Source organism: Sorex araneus, chromosome 1, assembly GCF_027595985.1.
Source record: "Sorex araneus isolate mSorAra2 chromosome 1, mSorAra2.pri, whole genome shotgun sequence".
Taxonomy (NCBI): Eukaryota; Metazoa; Chordata; class Mammalia; order Eulipotyphla; family Soricidae; genus Sorex; species Sorex araneus.
Window position 1 is genome coordinate 215,342,539 of NC_073302.1, and position 22,121 is coordinate 215,364,659.

A 22,121-nucleotide genomic window follows, 5' to 3' on the forward strand; every position below is an offset into this window, starting at 1 on the left:
GTTCCAGTACCAAGCTGTTTTAATGACTATCGCTTTGTAGTAGAGTTGGAAGTTGGGGAGGTTGATTCCTCCCATTTTCTTTCTCCCAAGAATTGCTTTAGCTATTCGTGGGATCTTATTGTTCCATATGAATTTCAGGAGCACCCGCTCCATTTCTTTGAAGAATGACAAGGGTATCCCTATAGGGATTGCATTGAAAATGCTTTGGGGAGAATTGTCATTTTGACAATATTATTTCTTCCAATCCATGAGCAGGGGATATTTTTCCATTTCCTCGTGTCTTCTTTTATTTCCTGAAGTAGCGTTTTGTAGTTTTCATTATACAAGCCTTTACCTCCTTAGTTAAACTGATTCCCAGGTATTTGATTTTTTGAGGCACAATTTTGAATGGGATTGCTTTTATCATGTTGCTTTCTTCTCTCTCACTATTTGCATATAAGAAAGCCATGGACTTTTGGGTATTGATTTTATAGCCTGCAACTTTACTATATGAGTCTATTGTTTCTAGGAGTTTCTTGGAAGAGGTTTTAGGGTTTTCTAAGTATAATATCATATCATCAGCGAATAGTGAGAGCTTGATTTCTTCCTTTCCTACCTGAATGCCCTTAATATCTTTTCCTTGCCTAATCGCAATTGCAAGAACTTCCAGTACTATATTGAACAGAAGAGGAGACAGTGGGCATCCTTGTCTTGTCCCTTTTCTCAGTGGGAAGGATCTTAGTTTTTCCCCATTGAGGATGATGCTTGCCGTAGGCTTGTGGTAGATGGCTTTGACTATATTGAGGAAGGTCCCTTCTATACCCATTTTGGCGAGAGTTTTCATCATAAAGGGGTGCTGAATCTTGTCAAATGCTTTCTCTGCATCTATTGATATGATTATATGATTTTTATCTTTTCTTTTGTTGATATAATGGATTATGTTGATTGATTTCCAGATGTTAAACCATCCTTGCATCCCCGGGATGAATCCCACTTGGTCGTGGTGTATGATCTGTTTGATGAGTTGTTGAATTCTGTTTGCTAATATCTTGTTGAGAATCTTCGCATCTGTGTTCATCAGGGATATTGGCCTGTAGTTTTCTTTTTTTGTGGTGTCTTTGTTTGCTTTAGGTATTAGGGAGATGTGAGCCTCATAGAAACTGTTTGGGAGGATTTCTGTTTCTTCAATTTCCTGGAAAAGCTTGAGAAGAACTGGCAATAGGTCCTCTTTAAATGTTTGGAAGAATTCGCTAGTGAATCCGTCTGGGCCTGGGCTTTTGTTTTTGGGAAGACTTTTGATTACCGTTTCAATTTCCTTGATGTTAATAGGACTATTCAGGAACTCCAGGTCTTCTTGGTTCAGCCCTGGGAGATTATAGGAATCCAGGAATTTATCCATTTCTTCTAGGTTCTCTTGTTTCGTGGCATACAGATTTTCAAAGTAGTCTCTGATAATCTTTTGAATTTCATTGGCTTCTGTTGCGATGTCCCTCTTTTCATTTCTGATTCGACTTATAAGTGTTCTCTCTCTTTCTTTCTTTGTGAGTTCTGCTAGTGGTTTATCAATCTTATTTATTTTCTCAAAGAACCAGCTCTTGGGTTTCATTGATCTTTCGAATTTTCTTTTGGGTTTCCATGTTGTTAATTTCTGCTCTAACTTTTATTATCTCTTTCCTTCTGCCTGGTTTTGGCTCCTTTTGTTAGTCCTTTACTATGGTCTTGAGTTTTGAAGTCAAGTTATTTATGCGGGCCCTTTCTTTTTTCCTGAGATATGCTTGCAGAGCTATAAATTTTCACCTTAAAACGTCTTTAGATGCATCCCACAGGTTCTCGTAGCTCATCTCTTCATTCTCATTTGTTTCCAGGTTCCTTTTGATTTCCTCCTTGATTTCCTTCCTGACCCACTCATTGTTCAACATCGAGCTGTTTAATTTCCAGGTGTTTGATTTGGTTTTCTGCATCAGTCCATGATTAAATTTTATCTTCAGTGCATCAAGGTCTGAAAAGATAGCTGGTACAATGTCTATCTTGTTGATTCTGTTGAGGTATGCTGTGTGGCCCAGCACATGGTCTATTCTGGAAAATGTTCCATGTGCAGTGGAAAAGAATGTGTATTCCTTTTTGGGGGGATATAAAGCCCTGTATAGATCTATTAGCCCTCTCTCTTCTATTTCTTCCTTCAAAGCCAGTATTTCCTTGGTGAGTTTTAATCTTCTTGATCTGTGCAGAGGAGACAGGGCGGTGTTGAAGTCTCCAACTACTATTGTGTTGCTCGAGATGTCCTTCTTAAGGTCTCTTGTCAGCTGTTGGAGGAATTTAACTGGTCCCTCATTGGGTGCATAGACGTTTAGGAGAGTAATTTCTTCTTGATGTACATATCCCGTGATTAATAAAAAGTGGCCTTCACTATCCCTTCTAATTTTTTTCAACCTGAAGTCTATGTTGTCCGATACTAGTAATGCCACCCCAGCTTTCTTGAGGGAGTTGTTTGCTTGCAGGATTGTTTTCCATCCTTTGACTTTGAGTCTGTGTTTGTTCTGGCTATTGAGATGTGTTTCTTGCAGGCAGCAGAATGTTGGGTTGATTCTCTGGATCCATTTTGCCAGTCTGTGTCTCTTAATTGGTGAATTTAGACCATTGTCATTAAGGGAGATTATTGTTATGGGATGTTTTGCCATCTTTGTGTAAGGGTTTGCTGTGCTTGTAGAGGTTGTTCTTGTCATACAAAAGCCCCCTTAGTGCTTCCTTTAGGTTTGGTTTTGAGTCTATGAAGTTCCTGAGTTGTTGTTTCTCCGTGAAATAGGGTATGTTTCCTTCAAGTTTAACTGAGAGTTTAGCCGGGTAAAGTATTCTTGGAGAGGCATTCATTTCATTAAGTTTTTTCACTGTATCCCACCATTGTCTTCTGGCTTGGAAGTTTTCTTCTGATAGGTCTGCTGTGAATCTAAGGGGTGCTCCTTGGTATATAATTTCTTTCTTTGATCTTGCTGCTTGCAGTATTGTGTCTCTATCTGTGGCATCCATCATTCTGACTATGATATGTCTTGGGGATTTTTTATTTGGGTCTCTTTTAGCTGGCACCCTTCGGACTCCTTGGATCTGGATGCCTGCATTCTCTAGCTCTGGGAATTTCTTAGCAATGATATCTTTGACTGTGTTTTTTTCATTGGGATTTGTTTCCTGTGGTTCTGGCACTCCAATGATTCTTATGTTGCTTCTCTTGAGGTCATCCCCTAGAACTCTAATTCTCTCTAGAGCCATTTTGAGATCCTTTACCATTATTTGTTGTTGCCTATATGATTTCTGCAAGTCATCTTCAAGCTCACTGATTCTGTCTTTGGCTGTAGCCATTCTATTATTGAGGGCTCCTACTGAGTTTTTCATTTCATCTACCGATTCTTTTAATTGTGTCACTTCTGTTCGTAGCTTTGAGATTTCTGCTCTCATTTCTTCCTGGATTCTCTTAGTGGCCCGTTCCAACGCTACATCCATATCCTCCCTTAATTTATTGGATGTTCGTTCCATAGTTGTTTTGAGTTCGTGAACCATCTTGACGATTTCCTCTCTGAAATCTTTATCTGAGAGGAGATTGTATTTCGGGGAGGTCCCTGTTGGGATTTCTGAGATCCTCTCTCCCATTTCTCCCGGTGGTGGGGATTTTCTCTGTTTCTTCATATTGTTATGGGATTTACTGTCAGGCGCACTATCTAAGCTTATGAGGGATCTCAATTGAAGATGTGGGGCTATGATGGCTTTAAAATGGCATTTTTTTTGCGCTTGATGTGTTCACTGATAGAGTTTTTGAAATTAGGATGGGATAGACTATATAACTATTAGCATATAGTGACTGAGATGAGCAGATATCTTAAAAGGAATAGGTTATACTATTGTACCCAGGCACTATGCCTGGAATGAAAGAAATAACTGCGGCCGCTGCTCCAGAAATAGGCCACGCCCACTTTTGAGACCACGCCCCCCTGATGACAGGACACGCCCCTAACCTGCAGGATTGGGGGGGTCAGGCACGGGGCGCTAGATGGCTGAGAGCTGCCAGCCGGGGCTGTGGGCTTCCCAGCGGGGCCCCCAACGCTGGCGGGGGACAAGGGGAGAACTTCTCCTCCATGTCTAAATGACCTTTCTATTGAGGATAAATTAGAAAACTATAGAAGTAGAAATAAAAATAGGTAAAATTTACAGCTTAAAATCGTTAGAGACTAATGTATATTTTAAAAAGAACAGATTTTGATTTGGATTGTACCACTCTTTTCTTTTTTGAATTTTCCTGTGGGACCACATGCTACCTGGCTCAGGAGTTATACCTCCCTCTGAATTCAGGAATAACCCTTTGCCAGGCTCATGAAGGCTATATGGTGCCGGGAATCAGCCCGGCCAGTTGCTTGCAAAGCAAGTGACCTATCTACTTCACCATCTCTCCAAACCATGAAAAAATGCCATTGAAATTAATACTCTAGGACCGCGGGGGTAAATCAATTCCTGGAACATATGTCTAACACGGGCACAGGCCCTGCTTTAAATCTGGTATAGTCTCAACACCAAAAGCATGGACCTGGTGCTCCTAAGAATTGCTGGGCCCGTGTAATGTATCAACTGAAGTGACCCTGAAAACTGTTTTGTAAACTCCAAAATAAAATGTAAATTAATTGACAACATATATTATAATTTTAAGAATAACATCACTGTATCACTGTCATCCCATTGATCAACAATTTTCTCAAGCAGGCACCAGTAATGTCTCCATTCATCCTAGCACTGAGATTTTTGCAGCCTCTCTTTACTCATTCTTCACAGTGGTGCTGCATTGGAGGCTCTTGCAGGGTCAAGGGAATGAGACCTATCATTGATACTCTATTTGGCATATGAATACACCATGTAGAGCTTGCCAGGCTCTGCTGTGTTCCCTTGCCAGAACTCTGGCAAGTTCTCTGAGAGGGAGAACTAGGCTATAAGAAATCTTGTGGCTGGCAGAGGAACCCAGGTGTACGGGACCTGGGGCTGAGATCTCCAAGCCTGTTCAGATTGGGACTGGACTTCCTCCACACAGACACCCCATTTTCCAGTTCCTTGGCAGCCACACCCACAAACTGCCCCCGGCACCATGTAATCCCATCAATAGCCAAGATCCAGAGACTATAAAAACTCTATAGACTATAAAAAACACTCCTAGAAGAAAAACATTATAAAGTAAAATCCCTAGTTTATTCATGTGTTTGTCTAGACCATAATATCTATTTATTAAGCAAGACTCAGAAGAAAATCATTGATTTTTCTCTACCATATGCACTTTAAAAATATTACTTCACTTATGCTTTATGAAGTGTTTCATATCCAATTAGAAAATTAAAGTATGTATTTTTATTAAAATTATTCATTTATGAACACTTAGATCATTTAATACAGTATGTCAATGAATTGTTTACTATGAGTTTTTAATCTGGTATTGTTTTATCCACCTAGAAATCCCCCATACCCCCCACCACATAGACACATACACTCATGTACAAATACATACCTCTCCACAGTTATGGATAAACCGTAAAATGCATTCTCCAAAAATTCCATGAATATATATTTTTTAATTTTATGTGTTTTTTAAAATTTTTATTAGTGAATCACTGTGAGGTAGTTACAAACTTATGAACTTTCATGTTTGGATTTGGTTTACATCCCTCCACCGGTGCCCATTCTCCCCTACCAATGTTCCAAGTATCTCTCCCACCACCTCCACCCCAACCCCCAACATCCCAACCTGTTCTCTGCAGCAGTTCATTCCATTTTGTTCTCTTTCCTGTTGGGTGTTTTTGTTTGCAATAGAGGTATTTGGTGGCCATCATGCTCGTCTATAGTCTACTTTTGGTATGCAGTTTTCAACCCGAGTGGGTCCTCCCAACATTCTCTACTAGGTGTTCCCTTCTCTATCTCAGCTTCATTTTCTCCCAGCATGTGAGGCCAGTTTCCTAGCTGTGGGGCAGACCTCCTCGTTCTTATCTCTACTACGCTTATGTGTTAGTCTCCCATTCTGCTACTTTATATTCCAAATATGAGTGCAATATTTCTGTGTCTGTCTCTTTCTTGCTGTCTCATTTCACTCAACATGATACTTTCCATGTTGATCCACTTACATGCAAATTTCATGACTTCATCTTTTCTAACAGCTGCATAGTATTCCATTGTATAGATGTGCCAGGGTTTCTTTAACCACTCATCTGTTTTTGAGCACTCCGTTTTTTCCCAGATATTGGCTACTGTAAACAGTGATGCAATGAACATAGAAATGCAGATGTCATTTCTACTATAACTTTTTGCCTCTCCAGTATACATTCCCAGAAGTGGTATTGCTGGGTTGCATGGAAGCTCAATTTCTAATTTTTTGAGAATTGTCCATATTGTTTCCCAAAAGGGCTGAACCAGTCGGCATTCCCACCACCAGTGAGGAGAGTTCTTTTCTCCACACATCCATGCCAACAACGATGGCTTTTGTTTTTTTGGATGTGGGCCAGTCTCTGTGGTGTGAGATAATATCTCATTGTTGTTTTGATATGCATCTTCTTGATGATTAGTGATGTCGAGCATTTTATCGTTTGCCTCTCAGCCATTCGGATTTCTTCTTTGGGGAAGTGTCTGTTTATTTCATCACCCCATTTTTTGATCAGTCCGGCAGTTTTCTTCTTGTGGAGTTCAACCAGTGCCTGCTATATCCTTGATATTAAACTTTTATCAGATGCGTATTGGATAGATACCCTTTCCCATTCTGTAGACTGTCTTTGTATTTTGGTCACTGTTTCTTTTGAGGTGCAGAAGCTTCTTAGTTTAAGATAGTCCCATTAATTTATCTCTGTTTTCACTTGCTTGGCCAGCGGCATGTCATCTTTGAAGATACCGTTGTCTTCAATGTCATGGAGGGTTTTGCCAGCCTTGTCTTCAATGAACCTTAGGGATTCTGGTCTGATGTTGAGGTCTTTAATCCATTTTGATCTGACTTTAGTACATGGTGGTAGGTGGAGCTCTAAACCCATATTTTTGCATGTAGCTGTCCAGTTTTGCCAGCAAAATTTATTAAAAATATTTTCCTTACTCCACTTCACATTTCTTGCTCCCTTATCAAAGATTAAATGATCATATATTTTGAGAGGGGGGTGTCGGAGTATTCAACCCTGTTCCATTGGTCTGCAGCTCTGCCTTTGTTCCAGTACCATGCTGCTTTAATTATTACTGCTTTGTAGTAGAGTTTGAAGTTGGGGAGGTTGATTCCTCCCATTTTCTTTTTCCCAAGAATTACTTTAGCTATTCTTGGGCACTCATTGTTTCATATGAATTTCAGGGGTGCTTGCTCCATTTCTTTGAAGAATGTCAAGGGTATCCTTATAGGGATCACATTGAATTTGTACAATGCTTTGGGAAATGTTGCCATTTAGACTATATTAATTTTTCCAATCCATGAGCAGGGAATAACTTTTCATGTCCTTGTGTCCTCTTTTATTTCCTGAAATAGAGCTTTGTAGTTTTATTTATACAAATCCTTTGCCTCCTTAGTTAAGCTGATTCTGTGGTACTTGATCTTTTGAGGCACAATTGTGAACGGGATTGCTTTATCATGTTGTTTTCTTCTCTCTCAATATTTGCATATAGGAAAGCCATGGACTTTTGGGTATTGATTTTATAGCTTGCACTTTACTATACGAGTCTATTGTTTCTATGAGTTTCTTGATAGAGGTTTTAGGGTTCTCTAAGTATAGTATCATATCATCTGCAAATAGTGAGAGCTTGATATCTTCCTTTCCTATTTGAATGTTCTTAATATCTTTTTCTTGCCTAATCTCTATTGCAAGTACTTCCAGTACTATATTCAACAGAAGTGGAGAGAGTGGACGTCCTAGTCTCATCCCTGTTCTTAGAGGGAAGGCTCTTAGATTTTCCCCATTGAGGATGATGCTTGCTGTAGGCTTGTGATAAACAGCTTTGACTATATTGAGGAAGGTCCCTTCTATACCCATTTTGGCGAGAGTTTTCATCATAAAGGGGTGCTGGATCTTGTCAAATGCTTTCTATGCATCTATTGATATGATTATATGATTTTTATCTTTTCTTTTGTTGATATGATGGATTATGTTGATTGATTTCCTGATGTTAAACCACCCTTGCATCCCGGAGATGAATCCCACTTGGTTGTGATGTATGATCTGTTTGATGAGTTGTTGAATTCTGTTTGCTAATATTTTGTTGAGAATCTTCGCATCTGTGTTCATCAGGGATATTGGCCTGTAGTTTTCTTTTTTGTGGTGTCTTTGTTTGCTTTTGGTATTAGGGAGATATGAGCCTCACAGAAACTGTTTGGGAGGATTTCTGTTTCTTCAATTTCCTGGAAAAGCTTGAGAATTGGCAATAGGTCCTCTTTAAATGTTTGGAATAATTTGCTAGTGAATCTATCTGGACCTGGGTTTTTGTTTTGGGGAAGCATTTTGATTCCAGTTTCAATTTCTTTGATATTAATAGGACTATTCAGGTACTCCAGATCTTCTTGGTTCAGCCTAGGAAGATTATAGGAATCTAGGAATTTATCCATTTCTTCTAGGTTCTCTTGTTTCATGGCATACAGACTTCCAAAGTAGTCTCTGAAGATCTTTTAAATTTCCTTGGTTTCTGTTGTGATGTCCCCCTTTTCATTTCTGATTCAGCTTATAAAGTTTCTCTCTCTCTCTCTTTCTTTGTGAGTCTTGCTAGTGGTTTATCAATCTTGTTTATTTTCTTGAAGAATTATTTCTTTGTTTCATTGATCTTTCTGATTGTCTTTTGCGTTTCCATGTCATTGATTTCTGCTCTAAGTTTGATTATATCTTTCCTACTGCCTGGTTTGGGCTCTTTTTTTTTTTTGGTCCTTTTCTAAGGTCTTGAGCTGTGGAATCAAGTTCTTTATGTGGGCCCTTTCTTCCTTTCTTAGATATGCTTGCAGAGCTATAAATTCTCTCCTTAACATGGCTTTAGCTGAGTCCCACAGGTTCTGGTAGCTTGTGTTTTCATTCTCATTTGTTTCCAGGTACCTTTTGATTTCTTCCTGACCCACTCATTGTTCAACATAGAATTCTTTAATTTCCAGGTGTTTGATTTGGTTTTCTGTGTCTCTACATGAATAACTTCTATCTTCAATGCATCTTTTCAGTGGTCTGAAAAGATAGCTGGTACAGTGTCTATCTTCCTGATTATGTTGAGGTATGTTGTGTGGCCCAGTACATGCTCTACTCTGGAAAATGTTTCATGTGCACTGGAAAAAAATGTGTATTCCTTTTGGGGGGATATAAAGCCATTGTGTAGATCTATTAGCCCTCTCTCTTCTATTTATTCCTTCAAATCCAGTATTTCCTTGGTGAGTTTTAATCTTCTTGATCTATCCAGAGGTGATAGGGCGGTGTTGAAGTCTCCAACTTCTATTGTGTTCTTCAAGATGACCTTCTTAAGGTCTGTTAGCAGTTGTTGTAGGTATTTAGCTGGTCCCTCATTGGGTACACACATGTTTATAAGTGTGATTTCTTCCTGCTGTACATATCTCTTGATTAATAAAAAATGGCCTTCCTGTCCCTTCTAATTTTTTTCAACCTGAAGTCTATGTTGTCCGATACTAGTAAGGCCACCCCAGCTTTTTTGAGGGAGTTGTTTGCTTGCAGGATTGTCTTCCATCCTTTGACTTTAAGTCTGTGTTTGTTTTGGCTATTCCGAAGTGTATCTTGCAGGCAGCAGAACATTGGGTTCAGTGTCTGAATCCATTTTGCCAGTCTGTGTCTCTTAATTTGTGAATTTAGACCATTGATATTGAAAGAGATTATTGTTATGGGATTTTGTGCCATCTTTCTGTAAGGGTTGTTGTGCTTGGTTTTGAGTCTATGAAGTTCCTGAGTTGTTGTTTATTCGCAAAATTATGTATCATTCTTTCGAGTTTGAATGAAAGTTTGGCCGGATAAAGTATTCTTGGTGAAGCGTCCATTTCATTGACTTTTTAAAACTTATCCCACCACTGCCTTCTGGCTTGGAGGGTTTCCTCTGATAAGTCTGCTGTGAATCTAAGGCGTTCTCCTTTGTATGTGATTTCCTTCTTTGACCTTGCTGCTTGCAGCATTGTGTCTCTATTCATGATGTCCATCATACTAACTATGATATGTCTTGGGCTTTTTCTGTTAGGGTCTCCTTTTTGCTGGCACCCTTCTGGCTCCTTGAAAATCTGGAACTCTGCGTTCTCCAGCTCTGAATTCTCTGAATATTTTAATTTGTTTGTGCTATAGAGGAATAATAAAATTTCTGAAAGTCACAAGAGATAGACCCAGAGGTATTTGTTGCATATTCACGAGAGTGTCACTGTGTAATTGTTTAGGAGCAGGGGAGTACTGACAGATATGATGTAAGTTATTAAGGTTTGAGCAAGAGGAACATGAAGGACTTAATGGAGCATCAAACTAGAAATCAGCAAGATGCGTTACTGTTGAACTAAAAGTATAGATTTATTTTACTGTTATCAGAATACTTGGAAGTTTATGAGGATGAGTGTATTATTTGCAATTAATTATTTAGAGATAATCTGATAGCAATATAGAAACAGCATACAAAACACCTAACAAAATTTATCTTTGGGAATGGATCAATGATTAACTATATGTAGCTATCATCACAGCAAAAAAGTGGAGGTGAGGCAGGAGAACTGAAACACTAGTTTTGGTAGGTCCCAACAATCGTTAATTCATAATGCTGGGGCAAGAATGAATTGTAGTGACATTATTTCTCAAACATATACATAAATAATGTTGCTTCATTCAAATAATTTCATATTTCTCCATTTATTATGATGAGAGGATGCATCATACCTGGCAGTGCTCAGGGGCCACTACTGGCTCTACATTCAGAATTCTTTCCCAGAGCAGTACTTTGGACCATATTGTGTTCCTGAAAATGAATTTGGCTTAGCTGTGTGTAAGGCAAACACCTTTCTCTTTGGCCACAATTTATCATGTTTTATTTGGGGTTTGTGTTATTTTTTGAGGGACATATACAGGAGCTATCCATGTCACTGCACTCAGGGATCATTCTTGACAGTGCTTGGGGGACCATATGAGGTTTTAAGGTTTGAACCCAGGTCAGCAACGTGCAAGGGTAGTACTTGTACTATAGCTCTGTATTCTTTCCACCCAGCCAGAGTATATATTAATAATTTATGACCCTATGTCTCCAAACAAAACTGCCTTCTCTAATGATATTTAAACTTTTAGGAAAATATCAACAGACATGAAAAATTATTTCTCTTTTTCTTAGTTGATTAGTATAATAGAAGTCAAGGAGTTATTTGTAATATGAATAAGATTAGAACAAATAAATTACTCTACTGTTATTCCTAAATTGTACCAATAATAAATCTACTTTAAGAATATGCAGGATAATTTATAAGTATTTCAGCATGTTTCATTACAAATTATTTTTATTTAATAAAATTTTACATTATCAATGTACTTTCTCAGGGGTGAGAACATCATATTAATATGATTATAGGTACTAAGCAAATTTAAAAAAATTAAATGAAAAAATAAAATGCTGTATTACAACCTCTCTTGCTCCAAATCTTCCCATTTAGATTACAGGATTTTTAGTCATGGTCACATAGTTTGCCCACACAACCTCCTAAAATCTTCAGGATCTACAAAATGTGAGAGGCAGAGAATCTAATAAGGGCATTTTAGGGTCAACTGCTTAGAAAAGCTTTGGCACTTTAAAAAGCCATTATGAGGTGACTGATTTAAAAACACACTTTAATTAATATCTCAGGAACTTTCACATGACCCTAAAACAACACATGTGGAGTGTTTTAACCTTATTCATGAGGGAATTAGAATATTAGCTCAAAGAACCCTCCCTACTGTTAGAGCTTACACAAAAGATTTGTTTTTAGAAGCAGATGCCTTTGTTTGAGATAGAAATTAAAACTCAAAATCTCAAGGTCAGTCAACCTGCTGTTATTAAACTTATGTGCAGCTAAATCATCTTCTGTGGGTATTGGGGTAATAACAAGCAGCAATAAAGCATAGATAATTTGCATCAGGAAGACAAATTAGACCTGGACAAACAAACTCAGTATGCCTGTGCCCTTTGGAACAAAGGCAATCCTAAAAAATGATATTTCATCTGATATTAAATAAAGTTGGAGTAGATTGCTAACCGTGTTGTGCATTCTCATGTCCAATTATTTAATTACATAACTGAATAAATGGTTTATAAAGTGAGAAACAAATAAAAATAGTTATATCTCAAAACTAATTTATTAGACTTGGTATGCCCTGGAAGAAAACTGGCATTTGATACCATTAGTTTAATTAATAGATGATTTCAATAAGTGCATTGGGACTGGATATGGCTGTTCTTTAAAGTGCCGAAATGGACTTGTTCTCCTAAACAATCTTTTCTTCCCTTAAGACTCTGATGTTCTATCTTTCCTTTGTCATATAAGCATTAGTCAGGAGAACAAAGCAAATTGATTTTAGATTTTATGGCAGTACACACTCTGAGGAGTTGTCCCTTGCTCTGTGGCTGTTTGTAATGTGCGTGCTCTCTTGTTTTAATATCTTAGTTGGATGTACTGGACAGACTGGGAGGAAGATGAAATAGATGACAGCGTGGGAAGGATCGAGAAGGCCTGGATGGACGGCTTCAATCGGCAGATTTTCGTGACTTCAAAGATGCTGTGGCCAAATGGTTTAACTCTGGACTTTCACATGAGCACATTGTACTGGTGTGATGCCTATTATGATCATATTGAAAAAGTGTTTTTGAATGGAACTCACAGGAAGGTAAAAGACAAATACTGCTGTTATTAGCCCACAGGCTCCTTCTTTCACAGAGCCTTGTTGTGTTGTGTTAAAAATACTTTCAGGTTTATTTTTACCCCTCTGAGGTGGCTGCCAGCCGTCTCTGTGGGGCTGTAAAGGGAGGCTACACATTAAGTCGTGCAGCTGGCACTTGCCTCCTGGAGACCAGGCCCAGCGCACTGTGGTATGCCAGGATTTGTGGGACTTTCAAAAGAAGCTCTGAGGATATTAGAGCTATTTTAAAATGTAATTTTCTTCCATTATTGATGAGTTTGCGATGGCCAAGCAACTCAGCTCTATTCAAATATCTTTAATACTTGCAGCTGAAATTTAGCCTATATGTTAGCAAAAAGTCATTATGATGCCCTTTATTTGAATAAAGAAATGGATGGACTACGAACTGAAGCACAATGAAATGAACTTTAAACCTATTGGTGCAAATATTTTATCAGTTTTATCTTGGTTCTTTTGGTAGAATCGTGGAACAATTATTTTAAAATTCTGGCAACGTTCAGGAAAAAGTTCACAGTCTAGCAGAATCTTGCTGATAAACATAGCTTTATGGTTTCTCCTTTAGGTACTGAGGATCACCCAACTCTGTGATTCTGAGGGTTTAATATGGGACTTCCGCACATACACTGTGTGCTTTAGCCCTTTAGGACATTACCTTTTAGTTTATCATGTCAAAGCACACACAGTATTATCAACTGACTTCAATGGTTGAAGAATGGAAAATAAAATATTATAAACTATCGACATGCAGCCTTTGCTAGAGAAGTTTTTTTTTGGAAAAAAGCTGCTTTATGGATTCTGTTTAGGAAAAAAAATGCCCACTAATCATTTAAGCCTGGCAAATAATTTTAATCTTTCCATTATGATCATATTTAGAGTCCTATATGTAAGATATTTCAAAACAATGAAATTTCATTAATATTTAGTGTGTCCTTAAAAGAGAAAAATATTCTCACATTGTGGATTCCATTTTTTAAATGCAGAAAGAAAATTATGTGTAAAGATATTTGTTAGATCATCATCTCTTACACTTTTTTGAAGATTATTTGCTCTACATAGTTGTTGGTCCCAAAGGTGAGTGCTGATATTTTACAATTTGTAATATTTTACAGATTGTTTACAGTGGGAAAGAATTGAACCATCCTTTTGGACTGTCACATCATGGAAATTATGTATTCTGGACAGATTATATGAATGGTTCCATTTTTCAACTAGATTTGATAACGAGTGAGGTGACATTACTGAGGCGTGAAAGACCACCTCTGTTTGGGCTCCAGATTTATGATCCACGAAAACAGCAAGGTATTAAAAAACTAATAAGTTGTTTACGAATTTATATGCTTTACTTTAGTAGCAAATCGGCTTTATTTTGCTGCTGCTGCTGGAGTTTTAAGATAAAAGGTATCCAGTCACTCCAATGTCAGACAAATCTAAGATTTTGTTTCTGTGAAAAATTATTATTTCCTACTCAAAATAGACTGTGGAAGTAATTCAGCATCTTATCCAAATTTTTTGTTCATGTCATATTCACTGAAAAACTTATTACCTAAATTTAGAAACAACTACAAAATTTTAAAAGATTGAGTATTTATTTCATCATGCAGAAAGTTTAGTGGAAAAGAATATTGCGAGAAATTATGAAAAGTACATTATATAAGAAAAAAATGTGTTTTGAAAGTGCAGTTTATCACTTTGTCTCTTACTGGCTTATTGCTGGTTCTGCGTTCAGAGATTACTTCTGACAGGCTCAGGGGGCCATATGGAACACCAGGGATTGAACCTAGGTGCAAAGCAAATGACCTGTCAGGTATCCAATCAATCAGACAACAAATAATATGAGTTTTCCTGAATTATTTATATTTACTAGCCTATTTACAAGAGTCTGAATTTAGCTATTAAAGAAAGAACCTTAGTGAAGTAAGTGGCACATATTTAAGTTTTGAATCTAAATTGTCACTTCCTTTCGTTTTGGAAATATTCTTGTATTTTATTTTTAGTGATGTGCCCGTGGTATTTAGGAAGATATTTCATTGCTCAATGCAGGCTCCAGGGAATAGGCTCACTTGTAAGTGTGTGTGTGTGTGTGTGTGTGTGTGTGTGTGTGCGCGTGTGTGTGCGCTAGAATTTAGTCCTGGCTCAGGCATCACCCCTGGCAGGGCTTGGAATATCACACAGTTTGCCAGAGGTAGAACCTGAGAAGGGTGTTGCAAGCAAGAGCCCTACCTGCTGTCCTGTCTCTCCAGCCCTAAGTATGAAAGCTTGAATGCAAATTCTCAGTACACACACAATAGCATTTCTCAATTTTATTTTTACAACATAGCAAAATAATATACATTGTATATATTTCAGGTAACCGTTATTAAATAACAGCATGCTAGATAATATATTTATTGCAGGAAGAGCCTGGTTAGGGCCACATGTTTTAACTTCTGACTCAGGTGCCAGATGTGTTTTAACCTCAGAGCCAAAACTTCAATAAGGAGTCATACAAATAAAACTTAAGTTTCTTGAAATATGATATTCATGAATGTACAAGTATACAGAAATTGAGCAGTCTTGTTTCTATGTAAGATTGATAATTCAAAGTAATAGTATATGAGTGTCCACTATTGTTGTTAAAGAGTGCCACCTTCCCACACAACTTTCAAATATGCATATGTTTAGAAATAGGGTCAATAAATATGAAGTGAAATTGTCATTTATTTTAGAAAAGAACGATGATTATGGCTTAGAGATTTCTAGTATCAAAATTCCACCAGATTCTGACCATTTTTTGGGTGGGGGACTAGCATGGGGATTGTAACTTTCATGATGAGAATGGTCACTCTGCAAAGGTATTGCAATGAGTTTTTGACTCTGAAGTCGCTTCTGGGTCACTTGGGCCTGACCTTTGGCTTTCTTTGCTCCAGTCCATGTTCAATTCAAATAATTTAGGACTTGGTTGTTCATGCTTTCTGTCATATTTGACGCCTGTAAAACTGAACTCCTAAGTTAATGAAACCATAACAATTTTAATTTTTCATAAACAGAATAGGTGTGATTTCAAAGGAGAAGTGGTCTCTATGTAAGAGAATATTCCATACAACACAGTGACTAACTTTCTCTACATCAAATAGGTGGTTTATAACATTTACAGAGCAGCTTCCCTATTTTTCATTGTAAGTTTGGCAACCAATATCCAATTGTTTCTTTTACCATCTAATTGAGATCTTTACCACCCTTCCTCACCCAATTAAAAATGAACAAACCAGTAACAATGATGGGTCTCATTCCCTTGACCTAGAAAGAGCCTCCAATGTGGCACCATTGGGAAGGATGAGTAAAGAGAGGCTGCTAAAATCTCAGGGCAAGAATGAATGGAGACATTACTGAGACTGCTCGAAAAAATCAACGATCAACAGTATGATGATGATGATGATGATGATGATGATGATGATGATGATGATGAATCAGTCTTATAGACTAAAATTTTATTTGTTTGGAAGTCAGAATGATAGGACAGTGAGTAAGGTGGTTGCCTTGCATGGGGCCAACTTCGGGTTTGATCTCTGATATCCCATATGGTTCCCCGGTCCACCAGGTATGAATTCTGAGCACAGAGCTAGGGGAAATTCAACCCCTGACCTATACCAGATGTGGGCGAAAAAAATTTAAAAAATACTTTTTTCTTTTATTTGGCTATTTGTTTATTAAACAACATGAGTTCAACCATATTGTTTGCCTTTCTTCCTCTGACTTATTTTAATAGGTTAATATCTTCTATGTCCATTCAGAGTAGCAGGATTTTTATCTAATAGGAGTCAACTGCTGATTAGTAATACATTGTGTATTTTGTTTTGCTGTATTTGGGGTTAATATTCCACATGCTCCTTATCTAATTGTTATGTCTACCTTTGCTACTACCTCATTAATATGAACTAAGTATAGATATCTTTTTAAATGTGTGTGTTATAAATCCGCAGATGAAAATTAACTGAATCATACAGGATTCTCCTTTACTTTCTTTGTGGATATATCATGCTGAATTTTTATGACTGCTCTGATTTACGTTCTGACCAACTGTGTATAGATTCCCTTCCCTCACACCCTCTCCAACAAGTGTTGTTCCTTAGCTTTCAGATAATAGTTATTACAAAGTTTTAAAGTGAACTCTGATAATATAACTTTGTATTTTGATATTGATAAGAGAATTTTTTAATAGTCCTGTGCATTTCTGCATGACTTCTTTCAAGAATCAACTATTCAGATCCTCTGGCACTTTTAAAAATTGCTTTTGTTTCTGTTGCTTAGTTTGATGAGCCCTTCATTATAGCACAAAAAAGATCCTCTCTCCTTTATTATGAGTTTTTTATATTGTGATATTTTTCTTTTGCTCTTTAGGTTTTTAAATTTTTTTTTACATTTGTTTCCTTTGCTTTTTGAGCAGTAGCTAAAAATCAAACAACAAAAATACCAAGATCAAGGTCAAGGTACATATCACCTTCTTTTCCTTGTATGTAGTTTTTAGGTTAGGTCTTAAATACATTTATGTTACAATTATATGTAACCATGAATAAACCTCTGATAGAAATATTAGAAATGCATACGTATGTTCAAGACCAATATGCCTGGGACGATAGGCAATAATCTTAACAAATATCCTAGCATTGTTGTCGTATATTCTCTCTAAAGTACAGTATAAAATGTGTTTTAGAGGTTATATTCAACTACAGTTAAACAATACCTTGGAACAAATTGATTTTTTTAAGTAGTTAAGATAATCAATTAGATCTTCAACCGAGTTTCTGGGTAGCAAGAAATTGACTGTTACTTAACTGCATCTTGAGCAGGAAATACAATATAGAAAGAAAACCTGATCAACACCTTCATTATACCTATTAATGAAGACTTTGAGATAGGTTAACATACTAAGGATTTAGATACATTTGTATTTTATACTAAGTATTTTATATTGCACACCCATCCAAATAAATTATAATTTAAAATACACTCAAATTTCAAGATGAAGAAATCTTATCACATGAGATTTTTTTTTCCTCTCAATGATGTTTTCCTTTGCATCTTTTAAATTTCAATTATAAGTAAAAATTAATAAATGTAAATTGTGGTATATAAACTTTATTGTAGATAGCCTCAATGTTTCTCTAAGAAATAAATGGTTAAACTTTAACACAATTCAAATAATATATAATTTTATTTTTTAAACGAATGTTTTAAGTTAGTCTCACATAATTTATATTTTCCTTTCTCTTTCATGCTACAAAGAGTATGACTATATATATAAATAATATATAGAAAACTTTAAAACAATTTAATTATACATAGTATTCATATGACTATGAGTGCAAGGGATGCTTGCTAATGTTACAAATATGCACACAGACTTAAAAACAAATGTAACCACAATCAACAAAAATAAAATTTAAAAAGTTTGCCAAGAAATAACTTTGTGCTTTCTCATACTGATATATTCAAACTTATTTCAATTAAAGTTATCTTACATTAAAAAAGAATAAGTTAACTGATTATTAAACTCAGAATGTCATTCATCTCATTTCTTGGAATGTTTCAAATTAATATGAAGTCCAGATTCTTTTCTGAACAATAAACAAGATTATCCTTTCATCAAGTAAAAAAGAGAAAGTCCTTACAGGTTTATGATTTCATATTAGATGTAGAGACTTCTTAACTTTTTTATGTGATAAAGCTCTTACTTCCAAAGTAACTCAATACTCCCAAAGGCATGTAGAAAAAAGGATTTCTACTTTTAACTATCTTAAAAATAAACTCAGATAAAATGAAGAATGCAGCACTGGGATTGATTTGTGTTAATGGTTTATATTTTCTACCATAATACTCATTTTACAGATCAAAGGTAAATTACAAAAATTGGAACATTGCAATGTTAATGTCATCTTATGAAATATTTTTATAAATTATTTTGTTTTTATTTACATTCTATTAATGTGATAATGCAATTCTAAATAACCACCTTGAAATGCTACTTAGCATTGATTTTCAACCACTAGTTTGCAAAGCGATGAAAATATTCAGTGCTAAAAATGGTCAAATAATATAGATCTAGACTATGTCTGTTATGTAAAATCATACAAGAAAAGTTTCTGGGCCTAGAGACAGCACAGTGGATAATGTATTTGTCTTGATGGGGGTTTAATTCTTGGTACCATGCATGGTCTCCCCGCACTGCCAGGCTGATACCTGAGTTCAGAGACAGGACTAAACTCCTAGCACTGCAGAGAATTCCCTTTGTCTTTCTAAAACAGACATATGTTTTCAGAAGCTTATGCCATATGTCTAATTACCCAAATTCTGTCACTAAATTTGGTAAGTAAATATTTGTTTATTCATTCATTCATTGGTTCATTTCATGTGTATCAAGCACACAGACCATGCCAAACAACATAAAATGCTGAGTAATTCTACTTATCAAAGATGCACTACTAGAGTGGAAAAACAATATATGGGGATTAGACAAATTTTAACCTTGATTTTAGAAATTGTTTCACCCTTTCTAAAAATATGTTTTAAAATTTTTCCAAAGTAAGTTAATTTTACTTTGCAGTTTATTGCCTGTTGCTAGAGTATCAGTTGTCTGTAATGTTTTATCCTATTTTATTTATCATATAGAAATAAATCAGAGCATCAGAACAAAAATTTGAGTTTAGAAAATTATTCATAACCATTAATTGTGATAATAATTATTGTTATCTAAAAATAAGTGATAATGTTTATTATATACCCTAATTTTTACTATGTCTCATTTTTCTATTCTGTCCAAAAACTTCAGGAATAAGCCCTACTGAATAAATAGTTTAAAAGTTTGGATATGCTTGTAAACATAAACTGAGTTAATTATATATGTAAAGTAGCTAAAACTAACCTGATATTGATGCCTTATGAATTTTCTATGAACTAAAATCAATATGTTAATAATTATTGCTTTTGTACATAATTTTTCAATGATTTTACGCTTTCTTAATAATGTTTTCAAAAGTATATGTTTAAATGACAAGTTTTCCAAGCTGGCAGAATTTTAATAACATCTATCAGATGTCCTGTATCCAGTAGGTAAACTAGTGTACTAAAACATGTTGCTCTTTTACTCATATAAAAAAGGTCTCAATAACGTGATGAGAGTAGTAGGATGACTCAGTATTTATTTTGTATTTCTGACATATCAGGGGAAAATGACAATTCATTACATTTAAAATGTAATGATGATGTAAAATGAAGGTATTTAAAAGTTTGATTTATAGTTATTTCTTTATAAATATATAAATCTTATATTTAATGATAATGATAAGTAGGAACTATGATATGAAACTAAAGGACCTGATGGTTTTTTATTTGTACATGAAACTTTTCTGGCATTGTTTTCAGTAATTTCTAATTTCTTACTCGTAAATATTTACATATATTTCTCAAAATATTTTAATTATACATTTGAGAATCTGAATATTGCATAAATGGTAAATATGCAATTTGGGTACATAGCATGTGTAAAACATACATAGAACACTAAAATTCCTATGAAATATAACATAGGTAAAGCATTACTATATCTGGAAGGTAAGTGTTTATTTTCATTCTTCATTGTGGCAGAAAACTTAAAATTTAATTATCTTTCAAATTCAGAAATTTACGTATAACATTCTTTACTGTCTTTCTTAATTTTCAAGTATTTTGTATTTTTAATTTAATGTGTACAGCTGTATAAAATCATTCCTCAGAATGGAAGGGAATGATAATATATATTACATCAATTCTTCTGTCTTGTGGACTTAGTGATGATCTATAGGAATAAATTAACTATTATTTCATATATCAACATTTTTAAACTCTGTTTAAAAAATTTCTTTAATATTCTTCATAGAACTAGTCCAACTGCTATTTCACACAATGTAATTTCTAGTTGTCTTTCACTTTAACCACATTTTTGTCATTTGCACTTGAACTGTCATCTCAATGTATTACTTTACTGTGTATTTAAGGTTAATTAAAATCTCTTCATGTTTAATATCTGAGGAATATCTTCTGTTGTAATCAAAATGTAGTTTGATTCTGTAGAAAATACAACATAATGTAAAATGACCGTGACATTCACACTGCCCATTGAATCACCAGTATTGAATTGTTTGTAACTTGCTACAGATAGAAATAAATATATTAGCAATAAATATATTTTCTTCCTTGAGTTCCCAATATATAAATATAAATGGCATCAAAATCGTAACTCCCAAACTTACTTTGTGTGTTTTCTTCAGTTGTTTTGTTGTCTGGGGGTCACATACAGAAGTGCTCCAGGCTTACTCCTGGCTCTTCACTCGGGTGTTGGGCTCTGGGACCATACGAGTTGGTGGAGACTGAACCTGGGTCACGAGCACGCCACACAAGCACTTCACTCGTTTCTCTCTCTGCCAACAGCTTAAATCTTACCTTTACTTAGCTGCACCTTTAGAAAGCAGAATCTCCTGCCTTATTTTATCTGATATTTATCTGAGAGTTTTCCAAGGTGTTATATATATATATATATATATTCATGAACATGAGCCTATGAATTTCCTATAGTGCATACATTTATACCTGCATAAATATCCTAGTGATACTGTGAACTGCAACCAGCTAACTGTCCATGGAGTCAGTTTTCTGATGCATCAACTTTTCTGCTCTTGCAGGGGACAACTTGTGCCGAGTGAATAACGGAGGCTGTAGTACTCTCTGCTTAGCCATCCCGGGGGGCCGAGTGTGTGCGTGTGCAGATAATCAACTTTTGAATGAAAACGGGACAACGTGCACATGTGAGTTCCTTTTTTTGTCACACCCAGGGCCAAAATCATATATGTCCTAAGAGCAGAAACATAATGTCTTTGAATACCATTGAGTAAAGGAAGAGAAACTGTGCAACCCACCCTAGAAGTGAGCAATACCAGAAAGAAGGGCCTCTTGCATCCGCGTGTTTAGGGGAAAACTATAAATTAATTATTAGGTGGATATCTATGTCTATATTAATACTGGAAATGAAAAGGATATATGTGACTAACGTGGGACTCCACTGGGAATGCTTAACACAACATAGATTACATGGGTGATTTTAGGATATTTGTTATATAAGTATACATAAGAGCTCATGCAGCTGGTGGAAGTTACAGGACATGTTTTCTTAGTTATTGAAATATTTCTAATATGTATAATTTCCTGATGGGGTACCAAAATGAAATAAAAACAATAAGAAGAAACACAAATTTAAGTATTCTT

The 22,121-nt window shown here is 35.8% G+C and overlaps 1 protein-coding gene across 1 annotated transcript in view; it reads left to right on the top strand.

Moving 5' to 3' along the window:
• LRP1B (LDL receptor related protein 1B) overlaps positions 1-22,121 on the top strand; it is a 1,943,003-nt gene that overhangs the window by 1,155,537 nt on the left and 765,345 nt on the right. The window contains exons 13-15 of the mRNA XM_055124030.1: positions 12,596-12,815; positions 13,958-14,147; positions 21,542-21,664. Of these exons, the coding sequence (XP_054980005.1) occupies positions 12,596-12,815; positions 13,958-14,147; positions 21,542-21,664 (533 nt within the window). The remainder of the gene's footprint in view (positions 1-12,595; positions 12,816-13,957; positions 14,148-21,541; positions 21,665-22,121) is intronic.